This window comes from Telmatherina bonti (assembly GCF_933228915.1).
Source record: "Telmatherina bonti genome assembly, chromosome: 4".
NCBI lineage: Eukaryota > Metazoa > Chordata > Actinopteri > Atheriniformes > Telmatherinidae > Telmatherina > Telmatherina bonti.
The window spans coordinates 15,262,634-15,277,341 of NC_136622.1; the positions used below are offsets into that span (position 1 = coordinate 15,262,634).

Genomic DNA, 14,708 nt, shown 5'->3' on the forward strand with positions numbered 1-14,708 from the left:
ATTTTCAGCTGAGACACTGGGCCACATTTTGAAAAATAAACTGCATTTAGATTTACCACATCCAGGTTTAATAGTTGGCTGACAGTCATATATCATCCATATAATCATCCAGACCAAAGAATTCACACCTGACCAGAACTGGAGGTTTGGAAATTAGATGGATACTCATATTTTTGATGAGCACCACTGATTCTTTTGTTTGCCCACAGAAGCTGTATCAGCAGAAGCTTTGAGTTGTCCCTTTCCATTTGAGTCGACTATAAATTATTTGTTAACGATATGTACTTCTAAAGCACGGACCTGCATGCAGGAAACTGGAAGCAATTGGACAGCCAAAGACTCCAACTGCTAATGATCACCATGTGATAATATCCTCACAGTTATTCAGATTTGTCCATGACTGCCTGTTAATATACTGCAGTTTAAGAGGAAACTATGAAAGCACATTTGACTTTGTTTTCAGGTCTGAAAAGGCCCTCACCTGATATGAATTTTTGCTGAATCATTGTGTCTTTTCAAAGAGAGAGCACTTGTGGTTGATCTGTAAATGCAAAACAGGATCTTTATCCCTTCAGATGAAAAAGAAAAAAATTCAGGCAAGTTCTGATATTTCACCAATCATAACAACCTGGATACTACAAAAAGAAAAAAGTAGGACAGGCTTCTGACAAGAGTCTGGCATTTATCATATCAATAACCATTTACAGTCTTGTTTGCACATTCACAGACAAAACAGAGGCGGCAAGTGCTTTCTCAATATGTGCTTTCAAATGACACATCCGTGTTGTGGGATCAGAGGCATGACAACAGAGTCGGTGCCCAGTTTGGTATTTCAATTTTGACAGCTTTCCATCACATGCTTGGGAGTTTTCTGTTGCTACACCTGACAAACAGAAGTGTAAGGGTTAGTTTGGTTCTGTAGATGTATCACAAAAGCAGCCAGTGGCTGATTGGTCAGCATTCTTGTGTTTAATGTTTCATTAACCTTAGACAGACGCTCATTGTAGGTGCTGCTTCAGTTTCATGTTTATGTTGCATGTGAAACTCATGCAACATCAGGTTATAAGGGCTTTAGTTAAATACCAAACCTACAGAATATTACATTTCCACCTAATCAAAACCATAGAATATGTGGTGTTTATTCCCAGTTTGTAGGCTTGGAGAATGAATGGTGAACATTGAAGCTTTTAATCTTTTACATTCCATTGTACTATTTATTTTTTCACTTAAGTGCTGAACGGTTCAGCTCACAAACCAATGCAGATGCAATGCATAGATTCATGGAAAGATGTTTTTTTTTTTTCAAATTATTTTTATTTGCTAAGTTATAAAAACAGATCCATCTCTTAGATATTTCTTGTGACATTTGTAAGATTATGAGCAAGCAATTTATTTATTCACTTGAGCTAAAAGAACAAATACATTTTTTTATTGCAGATTTGGCTCACAAGTTAAAACTCAAATGACAGGCAAATGTGATTTAGAAAAAGATTTACACAAACCTTTCCCATATAAACACAGTACTGTAAAGCACTTTTTTTTAAAAAAAATAAATAAAAAATAAAAAAAAGAATATTTTACTTTAAGGTTTAATTTTGCATGTAGTGCATGGTATTTTGCAAGACAAATAAAACTGAGGAGGAAGCCATTAAGTAAAGAACTTTGACCAGGTCTGTGCTCTGCCTTAGGCTAATGAGTAACATGAAACAATGGCCTGTGTCCAAAGGTCCAAAAGAATGGTTATGATAAGAAATAATGGGGTAAATTTAAACGTGCTTTAATGCTTTTTTCCTTTTAAGATGCTGCCAGTTAATGAAATTTTAATTGTATTTTCACCGTGTGCAAATTGTTTGCATATGAAAAACTAGTGGTCAACATGTTTTAAACGGCTAGATTTATATAGGCCGATTTTTTTTTTTTTTTTTTTTTTTTTTTTTTTTGTCATTTTATCCCTTCCTCTAAGCACTATGTCAAGAACTTATTCTGAGGCTTAATGCAAAATATTGTTTAAAAAAAAAATTAAAAAAATTACTTGATGGTTTGGGAAAGTTCTGTATCCAAGGTACAGCATCATTCTGCTTTTGTTGCTATATTAAGCGCTTAGATTTAACATAAAGGAGCGCTTGCGTTGGGATGCAGGAACAAGGGTCTGCGCATGCGCACCAAGTGCCTATCAGATGAGGACAGAACAGTCTGGAAATGTGCGGAGGAGGCGTGAAGAAGCGCTCAGTCACTCCTGCATTTTTGCCGACATCGGTAGTTCCTGGTGAACGTCCTCCTCATGTCGACCGAATCCATCCTGATGTGGAACTTTATTCCATTAAAAAAAACAATTAAACCCATGGGAGTACAATTTCCTATTTTGGTGGATCGACTAGACACCAAAACTAAATTTCATCATCCGTGATTTTCAGAGCTGGATTACTATGGAAACTGGACCATCAGGCTTAATGTGCTCCCCCTGTAATTTTTGGTGAAGGAATGCCTGGAATGATCATAACAAAACCCTTTCATGGAATATGTTTGTGTCTCTCCTCAGCTCAAATAAAGACACGTCTATGGGGTGTTATACCGACGTCAATTGTGGATTTTAATTCGATATGGGTGTAAGAACTTAAAAATGGTCAGACTTCATTGGGTAAAGTTACTGAGATAACGTAGTAAAACGGAAACGTCTCAACCGCCCGTGGAGTGAGATGAAAAAAGATTGGGATCTGGTGACCAAAAAAACTCTAAATTGTGTGGAGATTACTGGCGTTTACTGTGTGTCTTCGTCGACGAAAAGTCAGAAGTCACCGGTAGCCTAGCCCTTTCTTTGTCTAACGCCATTTTGTGACACTTCTACAGCAGTAAGGATGTCGTCAGCCATTTTGCCTTTTCTCTTCAAGCAGCCAGACCTAAGTTACACAAAACAATTAAGTTTCCCTCCTGCAGGCATTGGTTGACAACAATTGCGCAGAAAGGGATGAGCTTATCTATTTTTAATCTGTTTAGAATGGAAATAATGGGCGTTTGTAGCCAATACAACAAGGCTTTTAGGGATTGTAGTCAACGAACTGGTGAATATTGATTTTTTTTACATAATAAAAATAATAATGTATGAGGTTTTCAAGGAATTAAATTTTTTTTTTTTTTTTTTTTTTTTTTTTATGGCAACTTTAAGATTACATTTATTCCTTTTGAACACCCTACATTCAAGGGTAAAACAAAAAAAAGTAAATGGATGGGAAATAAAGGTTAATAATAAAAATGGTTCGGCTGGATTTTTTTTAATAGTGACATCCTTGTGGTTTGAATATAGATATGTATTCTTCCTGTTTTAAAAAAAAAAAACCCTCACCCTTTTACTCTATAACATAGAGGGTTGATATGATCCTTAACTACGAACTAAATAAAATAATGCATTGTCCAACTGTGTTAGTGTTAATATAATAACACGGGAGAAAAAGGTTTATTATATTAAGAAAATGTTAAGTAATTTCTGAATTGAACAATAAAGCATCTCAAAGTCAAATAAACCCAGATGTGAATAAATTGTTACTACAGCAGAGAAACCCTGATAAGGTCCCACAAGACTTCTTGAAACTAACAAAAAAATCAGTTCACTATATATAATGATAAAACATAACATTGGCAGTACAAAAGTAATAATTTGATATTTTCTCAATATCTCTTCCACTGATTTGTGCCATGTTAGCTGCGATGCTCCTTCTGATGTGGTCATGGTCTTTGTCGACGCTCTCTTTTTGCATAGTTTGTATAATCCTCTTCATCCTGCATGCACACAACAGACATGACAGATGAAATCATGTAATATGCAGTGATAACAGCTGTATTGTCAAGCTGCTAGTCAGGAGGAGTAGCCTACATCTTAGAGAGCGTGGCAGAATATGTTTACTGCTCCTCAGTGATGAAATACACAAAGTAGGCTATTAATGTTCAGAATATCATTAACAGCAATATGCTGGTGTATGTTTGGGATTTTAAATAAGCTATAATGTATACTTGTCATTTATCTCCATCAGACATAATCTCTGTGCATTTATTTGTCAAAACAGATCCAACCCTCTTTAAAGTAAACAGAAATGCATAAATTACAGCGTTTTGATGTGATTTGCATTATCTGGAAATAATAATAATAAACCTTCAATATTTAAGCAGTGACAGAATATGTAAGCTCTGTTTTCTGAATCAGAGATCACTATGACCTGAATCCGTCTTGAGGGGGTCCTAAAGCATCCCCATTTGGGATACAAGTTTGAGAAGTTTAGCCTCATTTTTGGACCCAGTTAAATAGATATTCTGCCCCAGTTAATTGGTCCCGATGGGTAGAATTTTTTATTTTTTTGGCCCTGTGTGCTGCCATCAGAGAATCACTGACCTGTGAGGATGCTGCATCCAGCAAATCCTTGGTGGGGATTAAACAGCTGGCCTCACCCAGGAAGCACATTAGGATGTGAAGCACGTCAGCCCAGCGTCCCACAGTCAGCATCAGGACCATTAAACCCCCAAGACGCACCACTACAGTGTTGAGGACAGCCTGACTGCTTGGCAGACGATGCTGCTCCTCTGCATGACCAATAAATCAAAGCAGCCTCAGAGGAAAATAAACAGTGATGGACAGGTCTGCACAGCCAGTTCTTCACTGAAAATACATTTTGAGATGTGGTCCCACTATTATACTTTTAAAGGCAATGATCTGATTAATTCTGTGCCATTAAAGTTAGAATATATGTTATATATATATATATATATATATATATATATATATATATATATATATATATATATATATATATATATATATATATATATATATATATATATACATACATATATTTATTTATTTATTTATTTATTTATTTATTTATTTGTTCCTCACCCTGCATGTACACTACCAACAGTGTGTAGCAGATGGTCAGTGGTGTCCAAAACCTGAGGGCCTCCGTTGCAGATAGAAACTGTTGGTTAATGATTGATACAGCTGCTAGCACAGCCACAAAGAAGGTAATTATCATAGTCCTGCACAGCATGGGCAGTAGATAGCAGCCTGATGTGAGGAGGCTGATGCAAATGCCGCAGTAGCGCTGTGAGCTGTGGAGTTTATACAGAGCTGTGACATGATGCAGAAGGCCTGTGGCCTGCCTTGCAAGGAGCCAGCTGAGTGCTGCTGCCAGGAGCAAGCATAGCCAGCGCTGGGATGCCCCCTCATGGAGAAAGTGCAAACTACAGCTCAGGGCACAGCCCAGAGAAAACTGGCTTTGCACTAAAAGCTGCTTTAGAAAATTCCTGGATTCCTGGGGAACAAAATGAGGATATGATGAATCAGTCAAAGCAGAGGATAAGCTGTTTGTCACAATCCGTATTATGTCAGTTCATTGTTTTTCTGCTGGTATTCAGATCCCACTAATGATAAGCACTGGAAGAACAAGATAGAAGTGGTTTCACTAAACAGTCGATCACATGTACAGCTTTTTGTGAGTTCACAAATTCCATCTGATATGAGCTTAGCACATTGAAGTTGCAGGTTAGTATTCATTTATATTTCTACTTTCTCACCGGTCCAGCTGTAGCCAGTCCAGAAATAGCCCGGAGGGAAAATTCTAGTACCACCAGAGATGCCACACGGTATCCCACAACAGCCAATATCCCAGTCACAAAAACAAACAGGAGCATCCCAGTAAGTCCAGGTTTAGTTTTCACACGGTGACTGGTCGTCCTTTCATTCTCATTTGATTTCCCTTCATTATTTTTTACACTCCAGCTGTGGCTTACAGACAAAAAGACAAAGCATAACTCAGTGAGAATGATTAAACTAAACAACAGAGGAATTTTAAAACACACACTCTGTGTATCAATGGGAAATTTCCTCACCTGTCCTCTAACAATATGTGTACTCTTAACAAAGAGCAGAGCACAGAGATCCCACATGCCCCCACCAGCCCTACGGGTTGCATAACACTAAATATTCATCACAAACTGGAACTGTTGAAGACACAGGCGTGTTGACATCTGAGAACAAGAATGAATGAGGAACTCACCTTGAAGTAAACCAATCAGGGGATTTGTATCTAGAATCAGCCACTCTGGCAGAAAGTAGGAAGTTGGAAGCATCGACGTGATAAACGAAAACATAGTCCTACCTTTGATCAGATTTACTATAACTGTGATAGATTCTTAGAAAAATGGATAAAGGTAAAACTCAGATTCATGTTTTGCGTTTCTGTTTAAGTTCGGATTTCAGGCATGTGGAGGATCTCGTCTGTTTATTTCTGATGTTACAGCCTTGAGCTTTGCTCATCCAGAAGCCCTTTTTTTTTTTTTTGTCTCGTACCAAAGGTCATGTGAGGGTTGGTAAAGCAATTTGAGTCAGAACAAGATAATGGAGGTTATTGCACCATGGCGGAAATCTCTCATTCCCTCAAACGCTTCACTCTCCTTTCTGGTGGTCGGCAAGCTACAGGAAATTGCACTAACTTGGACACAATGCTCATGAAAAATCATACTTCGTCTCAAGCTTAATTACCAAGTAAGATTTATTTAAATAAGCAAAAGTCCTAAAGGGAACTTATGATTACTGCTTCCATATAGACATGAGTCTGATGCTTTGGGTTACAACACAAGTAACAGTCCAAGACTTGCATTGTTGAAACACTGATATATCGGGTTAAAGAGGAAAATATTAGGCCAGCAGAAAGGATCAAACATTGTCTCGGATTAAAAGCATGATGCCTTTGGGATGAAGTGATAACAGCTGTATTCATTCATTTTCCTCACCGCTTCATCCAGTAAAGAGTCGTGGGGAAGCTGGAGCCTGTCCCAGCAGTCATAGGGTGAAAGGCAGGGTACACCCTGGACAGCTCGCCAGTCCACCGCAGGGCCACACAGAGACAAACAACCACTCACACTCCCTCCTAGGGACAATTTAGAGTACCCCATTAACCTAACATGCATGTCTTTGGATGGTGGCAGGAAGCGGGAGTACCCGGAGAGAACCCACGCATACACGTGGAGAACGTGCAAACTCCACACAGGAAGGTCACTGTCCAGACCTTGCCCCCGCCAAGGATCAAACCAGCGACCTTCTCGCTGTGAGGCCACCGTGCAGCCCAACAGCTGTATTGTCAAGCCAATTTAGTTTTTATGTGCTGCAAATAACCTGAACAGACCTGAAATGTTTAATAATATAACTTACATGATGACATGCTTGGGCACCATACAGAAGCAAAAGTAAAAAGTGAATTAGATGGCATCAGAACTCAGCAGTTAAATCAATACAATTATGTTCATCACCTTTAAAGGCTGAAAAAAGGCTAAAGGGTGGACACTTGGGAAGCTTCTCATGAGCTCCTAAATTCCAGGAGTCATATTTAAGCCCTTTGTGTAGGAGTTAACATACCATTTTAGACATTTCGAGTGATGTAGATACCAGTGACATCTGGAAACAGTTTCAACATGATGCTAACAATTGTCTTCACTTGCAGAACAGCTTAAAATCTGTGCGTCAATTTATAAAACCAAGTAATAACTTGTTATGGGGCACTAATATAAACACAGAAACAAATTTGAGCAGCTGAGATTCCTGAAGTCTTTTACTTTTGTAGCAAACTCTCAAGCAAACCATACATCTTTATTTCAGACACTAAATCATTAAAATGAGACTGGCTGCCTTTAATGTGTAGTTCTCTGTTTGCACAAGTTGTTGTGAAACTGGGGGCTAAGAGACCTCATGGGGGCTGGACTGGCTTTTATCAATAAGGAGTCACACAGAGGTGTAAAGCAGCAACTGGATGGGGAGAAATTGATTTATGACAGGCTGACCTTCGTGAACATGTGAACTATGGCCAAGGTTTCATGCAGAGCAGCAGATATGACTGTCAGTGGTGGATTTAACAGTGCTGAGCAGACTGGTGAGTTTCTGGCTTACAGGTGAGGACTGGCTTTTACTTGGCTGTCAATATGTGACTTAAATTCTTATAAGCAATGTGTAAATTTAACTTCTGAGCTTATTTGTTCAATTTGCGACAAAAATCACATTTAAATCAAACATTTAAGTGTTATTATGTTGTAGAAGTGGAGGATTGGTGCCTCACAAGATGCCTGAAGGGTTCAGTAAACTGTGTTTGACTTTAGTCAATAAGTCTTGAACTCCTGATGTACATTTCTTGTTATTTGGTTACACTCTAAAACTTCTGAATCTTCACTGTGTCAGGATAGAGTTAATGCATCCAGGCTGAACAGTGACGCAGTGAGTGGACACAACCTCTGAGAAGGAGAGGAAACCTCTGTCATGGACTCCAACGTTACCCGCAGTGTGCATTATAATCGCTGGAATGAGGACGTTCACATGAATGTAGATTCAAAGTCTGCTGTTAAGAGGTGAGACAGGGAAGAGATGAAACATGTGGACATGGATAGTATTTTGTTATTTTTTTATTCTTTTTTTCATTGCTTTAGCTCAGCCGACTAAATGAAAAAATTACTGGGTTAAAAATGACAGTAAATGTAATTCCATTGTAAATATATATATTGTATGTATATATATATATATATATATATATATATATATATATATATATATATATATATATATATATATATATATATATATATATATATATATATATATATATATATATATATTGAAAAACATAATACAGCAGTCATGTAGTGAAAATCATGTTGTTGCAACTATAACTGGAAAATTACAATTACTCCAAACTACAGCATGGTTTTATCAGTCCATCTTGTTTTGATTTTCCCAAACCCTTTCTACATTGTGGCTGCCCCATGTGGGCGAAGAAGATAAACCTGATAAATCTGCCTTTGTTCCTCTTTGGAAATTCACACATGCCAAACAGAGGCTCAGCATCATTGTGATGTTACTTACACACATCAAACTGATGTCAGCTGAGTGGCAACAGCACTCTCATACAGCAGCGAGGAAATCTGTGTCACCATTGTGACTACCAGTACTTCCCTGGCCCTCTCTGGGGCAGATCAACTCTCCTCTTCCTCCTCAGTCACATTTTGAAAGTTATGTGAAAAGACCTCCATATGCCACTTTTCTTTTATTTCTTTTTCAATTTCACCACAGAAAAAAGAGGATTTGAATAAAAACCTTGCTCAGTTTTTGCATATTAGCATGTAAATCTACCATATAACGCCTTTATTGCTGCTGCTACAGAACGTAAAGATCAAGCCTTCTTTACTTTACACCAGGAGTCTCAAACTCCAGCTTTTGGTTGTGTCCGTGGTCCAACATACCTGAATCAGGTTAAATCAAATTAAATAGATCCTACAGCTTCATGCCAACTTTTTCACAATAATCCATTAATTTCAGTCTGGTGTGTTAGACCAGAGAAACCTGCCCAACTGCAGCCCTTGAGGACTGGAGTTTGACACATCTGCTATACACAAATGGCTGCTTGACATGACTGTGCCTCCCTTTCTTTTACGTTTACAGGCTCTACAACAGAGTGTGTCTTGGAAGCACTGGAATAGCAGTGAAGATAGCAGGAGCTGTAGCTGCGCTGGTGTCCCTTTACATCTTAGGATATATGACAGGTTACTACATCCATAGGTGTTTATAGAAGAAACCACAACCAGAAAGGAAAAATCTTGAGCATTGTAAATATTTTATAAGTTTTGACTGGAAATATTTTCATTTATATTATAAATGACAGAAATTAAGTGTCCATATTGTTTGTAAAATTGCAATCTATTAAATGAAAGTGAATCATGAAATCTTGAACGGCTGCTTTTCTTTTCTAATAATATCCATTGTGGAGCTAACAAGTAAAACTCTGTATTCTCTATGTATTTGAAACATAGAATCTGGTATCTGGTAACATAGGTTGATTTACTTTTACAGGCACCCTAAATTGACTTAACATTGTGATGTAACTGTGGGCTGCAGCACATTTGGTTATGAGACATTTTCACTTGGTCAGGTACAGATTTGGCTAATTTGGCACCAATATGAAAGTTATTAGATGACTGAGTAAATTCAGTGTTTGCAGCAGCTGGACACTGCGTGTGTCCTCTTAGTTTGGATCATCCAGATCTTCTGCTCTTATTTGAACCAGGTTCATTCTTTATGTTCTGAGCAGCTGTGTGTAAATGTTTCAAACTGTGGCTTCAGCAGTTTCTTTGTGTCTGACAAACAGATACATGAATAATTTATCAGTAAACAATCTCTAAAGATCCCGTGTCAGCATGAAGGCTTTTTTTTGTTGTTGTTTTTAACCAGGTAAAAAGGGAGGCTTTTATGTGGAGCTGTGGCATTAAGAAGAGCAGCATCATTTTGTAAAGCTAAAACTTAAAAGTAAAATGATTGTTAGTTGTTGAAATAATAAAGATAAATGTGTAAACAAATTCCTCTTTAACACCCAGATTAAAGCACTACATATTGTATAATTTGCTCTTGTCAAATTGTATCAAGTTAAGAATAGAATAGAATAGAACAGAACAGAATAGAATAGAATAGAATAGAATAGAATAGAATAGAATAGAATAGAATAGGGAAAAGTGCGAACATTAAAAATTTACCTGTGCGAACGCTGTGTTAAATCACCTCTTCTTAAAACGATCTGTGATTTGAATTTTAACAAGCTGCTGCAGTCTTGAGCACAATTTGTTATTCCATCTTTTCTGTGTATGGTACAATTTCAGCCATCTTTTACTGCGTGTCAAATGTTTTAATAGACTATGGGAAGGCCAATTAAGCATCTGTTCTCTTTTTATATGGAGCCATTCTGTCGCAGCATGCATGCAGAATGTGGTTTACTATTGTCTTTCTGAAACAATGAAGGCATTCCTATGGTGTGTGTGTGTGTGTGTGTGTGTGTGTGTGTGTGTGTGTGTGTGTTTGTGGGGGGGGGGGGTTTACTCAAACTACAACAGATTTTTCTCTTTAAGCATTTTTCTCTTTGGATGGTTGAGTTTTAACTCCTAACATTTGTGGATGGAAAGACAAAACTGTGTTCATTGTGAATGCTTTTTCATTTCTACAGTTGTGTGTTTGCCCCTGGCATGAGATTTAATTTTTAAAGAGCCACAAGCTTTGATAACTTCATTGATTGTTTTGTATCCCTTTGTTCAGATCAGCAAGAATAACCAAAAGAGATTTCCTCAATTTTATCTTCTTTTCATTGGCACTCTTTTAATCTACAGTACAGTAGAGACTGTTTTACTCACATATAAATCGCTTAAAAATCAACCACTTTATTTGTTCAAAAAGCACCTTGACAACATCCGCCCAGTTTTTCCCTCCCTGCACTGGTTTTCAGTCAACTTTAGAATAGATTTTAAAATTGTTTTTGAATGTTTAAATGGTTTGACACTTATTCATTTATTTGAGCATCTGCAGCCTTACTTGGCAGATGGAGCAGTAAGGTGCAATAACCAGTAATTTCTGACTGCTCCTAGGGCTTAGTTAAAAACTTAAAAGAGACTGAGCCTTTCGCGAGAACTGTTGAATTGCCTGCACAGTCCCAAGAGCATTTACAAATCTGACTGAAAACAATTATTCTCTTCAATGGATTTTAGTTTGTTAGGTAGGTTTTCTTGGCTCTCTTAAATATTTTATTGCTTTGCTTTAAATTCTTATTTTTTTCCAAGATTTCTCACAGTGGTACTGGATGCCAGATTAATGCCACCCAGATTAAAAAGTTTTTCAGGCCTGAAGATAATGACCTCTGTCTTGTCTGAGTTCAAAAGGAGAAAATTGAGAGTTTACAAAATTCTTTGTAATCTAAGAAACTGATTGGTTTCATCTGGCTTCATGGAAAGGTAGACCTGTGTGTCAGCCGCATTGTGAAGAAAATTTATACCATGCTGCCTGATGATATTTCCTAAGGGAAGCATGTATAATGTGAAAAGTATTGATCCAAGTACAGAACCCTGAGGAACTCCATGACTTACCCTGGTTTGTAAAGATGACTCTTAGTTTACATTAACAAACTGAAATCTATCGGATAAATATGGCTGAAACCAGTCTAATGCAGTCCCTTTAATCTCAATAACATGTTCCAGCCTCTGTAGCAGAATGTTGTGATCAGTGGTGTCGAATGCAGCACTGAGATGTAAAAGAATGGGTACAAACAGCAGTCCTTTATCTGAAGCCATGAGAAGATCATTAGTGACGTTCACCAGCGCTGTCTCTGTGCTATGATGAGCTCTAAATCCTGACTGAAACTCTTCAAACAGATTTTTTTTCTGCTCAGATAGGCGCATAGTGGGGTTGAAACTGTTTTCTTAAGAATTTTAGAATGGGAGATTAGATATTGGTCTATAATTAGCTAAAACTCCTGGATCCAGAGTTGTTTTTTTAAGTAGAGGTTTGATTACATATCCTGTTAATAGAGATTAATTGATCAGGTCCATTATAGATGTATTGATTAAGAAACATATTTCCTTGAACAATCTGGTTGGGATGGGGTAACACAGGTTGAAGATTTAGATGAAGCTGCTATGTTGATTAACTCGGAGAGCTGTACAGGACAGAAACAGTCAAAGAGAAAATAGCCTTCTACAGACATCACTGATGCTGCTGCAGATGAAATAGCATTAGTTGTGCGAAGGTTATTACTGAGAAACTTTTGTTTACAAAGAAACTCATAAAGTTGTCACAGCTGACGTTTAAAGAAATACATGGCTCAACTATGGCTCTTCAGCCTGGCTACAGTGCTGAAGAAAAACCTGGGTGTTGTTCATCTTCTCCTCTATCAATGATGAATAATAAGCGGTTCTAGTCATACGTAAGGCTTTTTTTTATACACTATCAAACTTTCTTTCCAAACCATGTGACACTCTTCTATACCAGATAAATGCCATTTTCTTTCCAAATGCCTTAATGTCTGTTTTAAAGCTTGAAGCTGGGTATTAAATCACAGGCCCCGATTCTTCTGACTGGTTTTCTTCTTCTTTAGAGAAGCAACATTATCTAGTGTTATATGCTTTAAAGTCACTGTCACTCTATTAGAAAATGTATAAACTTGTGTTGGAGTAAAGCTCAGATGGATGTTTTCTGTCATATTAACACATGGTATTGAAGAAAATACTGCTGAAAACTGATTTTTTAAAATTTGTTCATAACACTATCTGACAAACATTGACGATAAGGAGTTTTGTTCTCAGCCATTGTGTAGTTAAGTAAAGTAAACTCAAACGTTATTAAAAAATTATCAGAAAGAACAGGGTTCTGAGGAAAAACTTTTAGTTCATCACTACTTATGCCATATGTCAGAACAAGATCCAGAGCATGAAGATGAGAGCAAGTAAGTCTGTGGACATTTTGTGAAGACAATTAAATTTAATATGGAGTTAAAGGCTATATTTAAACTGTCATATTCATCATCAATATAAATATTAAAATCCCCAAAACAATGACTTAATCCATATTTAGCATTAAGTCTGAGAAGAGATCTGAGAAGTCAGTCAGGAACTGTGACTAGGGTCCAGTGGGCTTCTCTGATTTCCATTTTGGATAAGATAAACAGAGAGTCAAGTGTTCAAAGGAATTGTAACTATTTATTTGTACAGGACTGACCAAAAGCCTTGATTTAGATAGCTGCCACACCTCCTCCTCGGCCTGTAGTTTGAGGAACATAAACATTTAGGTGGAGTCGATTCATTAATGATGACTTGATCCTTCTGCAGCCAGGTCTCTGTGAGACAAAATAGATCAATATAATGATCAGTAATCAAGTCATTGACTAACAAAGACTTAGATGAAATCTCTCGAAATCTCTCTTTCTTAGAAGAAATCTCATTCTCAGTAAGCCACATTTAATGGTTCTATTTTTTGTCTGGTTGAATTTATTGTTTTGATATTTATGAGGTTTTCATGATTCACTCCACTTGTGCTTTCTGTTCTTTCTGGGTTGTGAGGGGGCAGATACAATCATTATGGATTTTGGGGAGGAGGGCGATAGGGTGAGATAACAGAAAGGGCTACAGCTCTGCTTCCTGGTCTCAATCCTGAATAGTCATGGGCCTAAATTTAGTAATTATGAAAATAATCTCTAATAATAATAAAAAATTTTAAAAAAGGTCAAATAAACAATAACACTAGTTATTATTTGTAGTAGTTGTTATTAGTAGTTATTATAGCCAATAATAATAATGACTAATCACAATAGTTAAGAATTATCATTAATGAAAAAAGTAAAATAAATAATAACACTAATTATTATTAGTAGTAGTGATTATTAGTATTTATTACTAGTCAATAATAATAATGATTAATCATAATTAAGAATTGTCATTAATGAAAATGTAAAATGAACAATAACACTAACAACTAATAATATCAATTACAAATAGCTAAAAATATTAATATACAACTGTCAAATTAACATTAATAATAAATAATAATACATATTAATTATCATCAATAAAAAGAAGTAAAATGTACAATGATAACAAAAATAATAGATAAATAAAGTAATAACAATGATAAAACCACCAATACTAACAACCAGTGATAATCAGTAATAATCTCTGGCTGGAAGACACGCTACAGGAGATGTCTTCACCCACAAAGCACAGAAACCTTCTGGTGATGGGATTTTTTTTCTGGTTTCACAAGATGTTCTTTGAAACTGGAGAAAATTGTGTTGTCCATCATGTCCATGTTTTCTTCAGCAGCATCTTTTTGATTTCATCAAATCTCAGTGGACCATCAGATCTTCTGATGAATCGTT

General features: G+C 36.7%; 1 protein-coding gene across 1 annotated transcript; it reads right to left on the reverse strand.

Moving 5' to 3' along the window:
* Positions 1-3,720: 3,720 nt before the first annotated feature.
* Positions 3,721-6,135, reverse strand: tmem82 (transmembrane protein 82; the record flags this gene model as incomplete). Its single annotated transcript, XM_079238446.1, has 6 exons — positions 3,721-3,774; positions 4,382-4,569; positions 4,883-5,297; positions 5,560-5,764; positions 5,875-5,944; positions 6,042-6,135. The coding sequence occupies 6 exons, from the start codon at positions 6,133-6,135 to the stop codon at positions 3,721-3,723; spliced, it is 1,026 nt and encodes a 341-aa protein (XP_079094572.1).
* Positions 6,136-14,708: the final 8,573 nt, after the last annotated feature.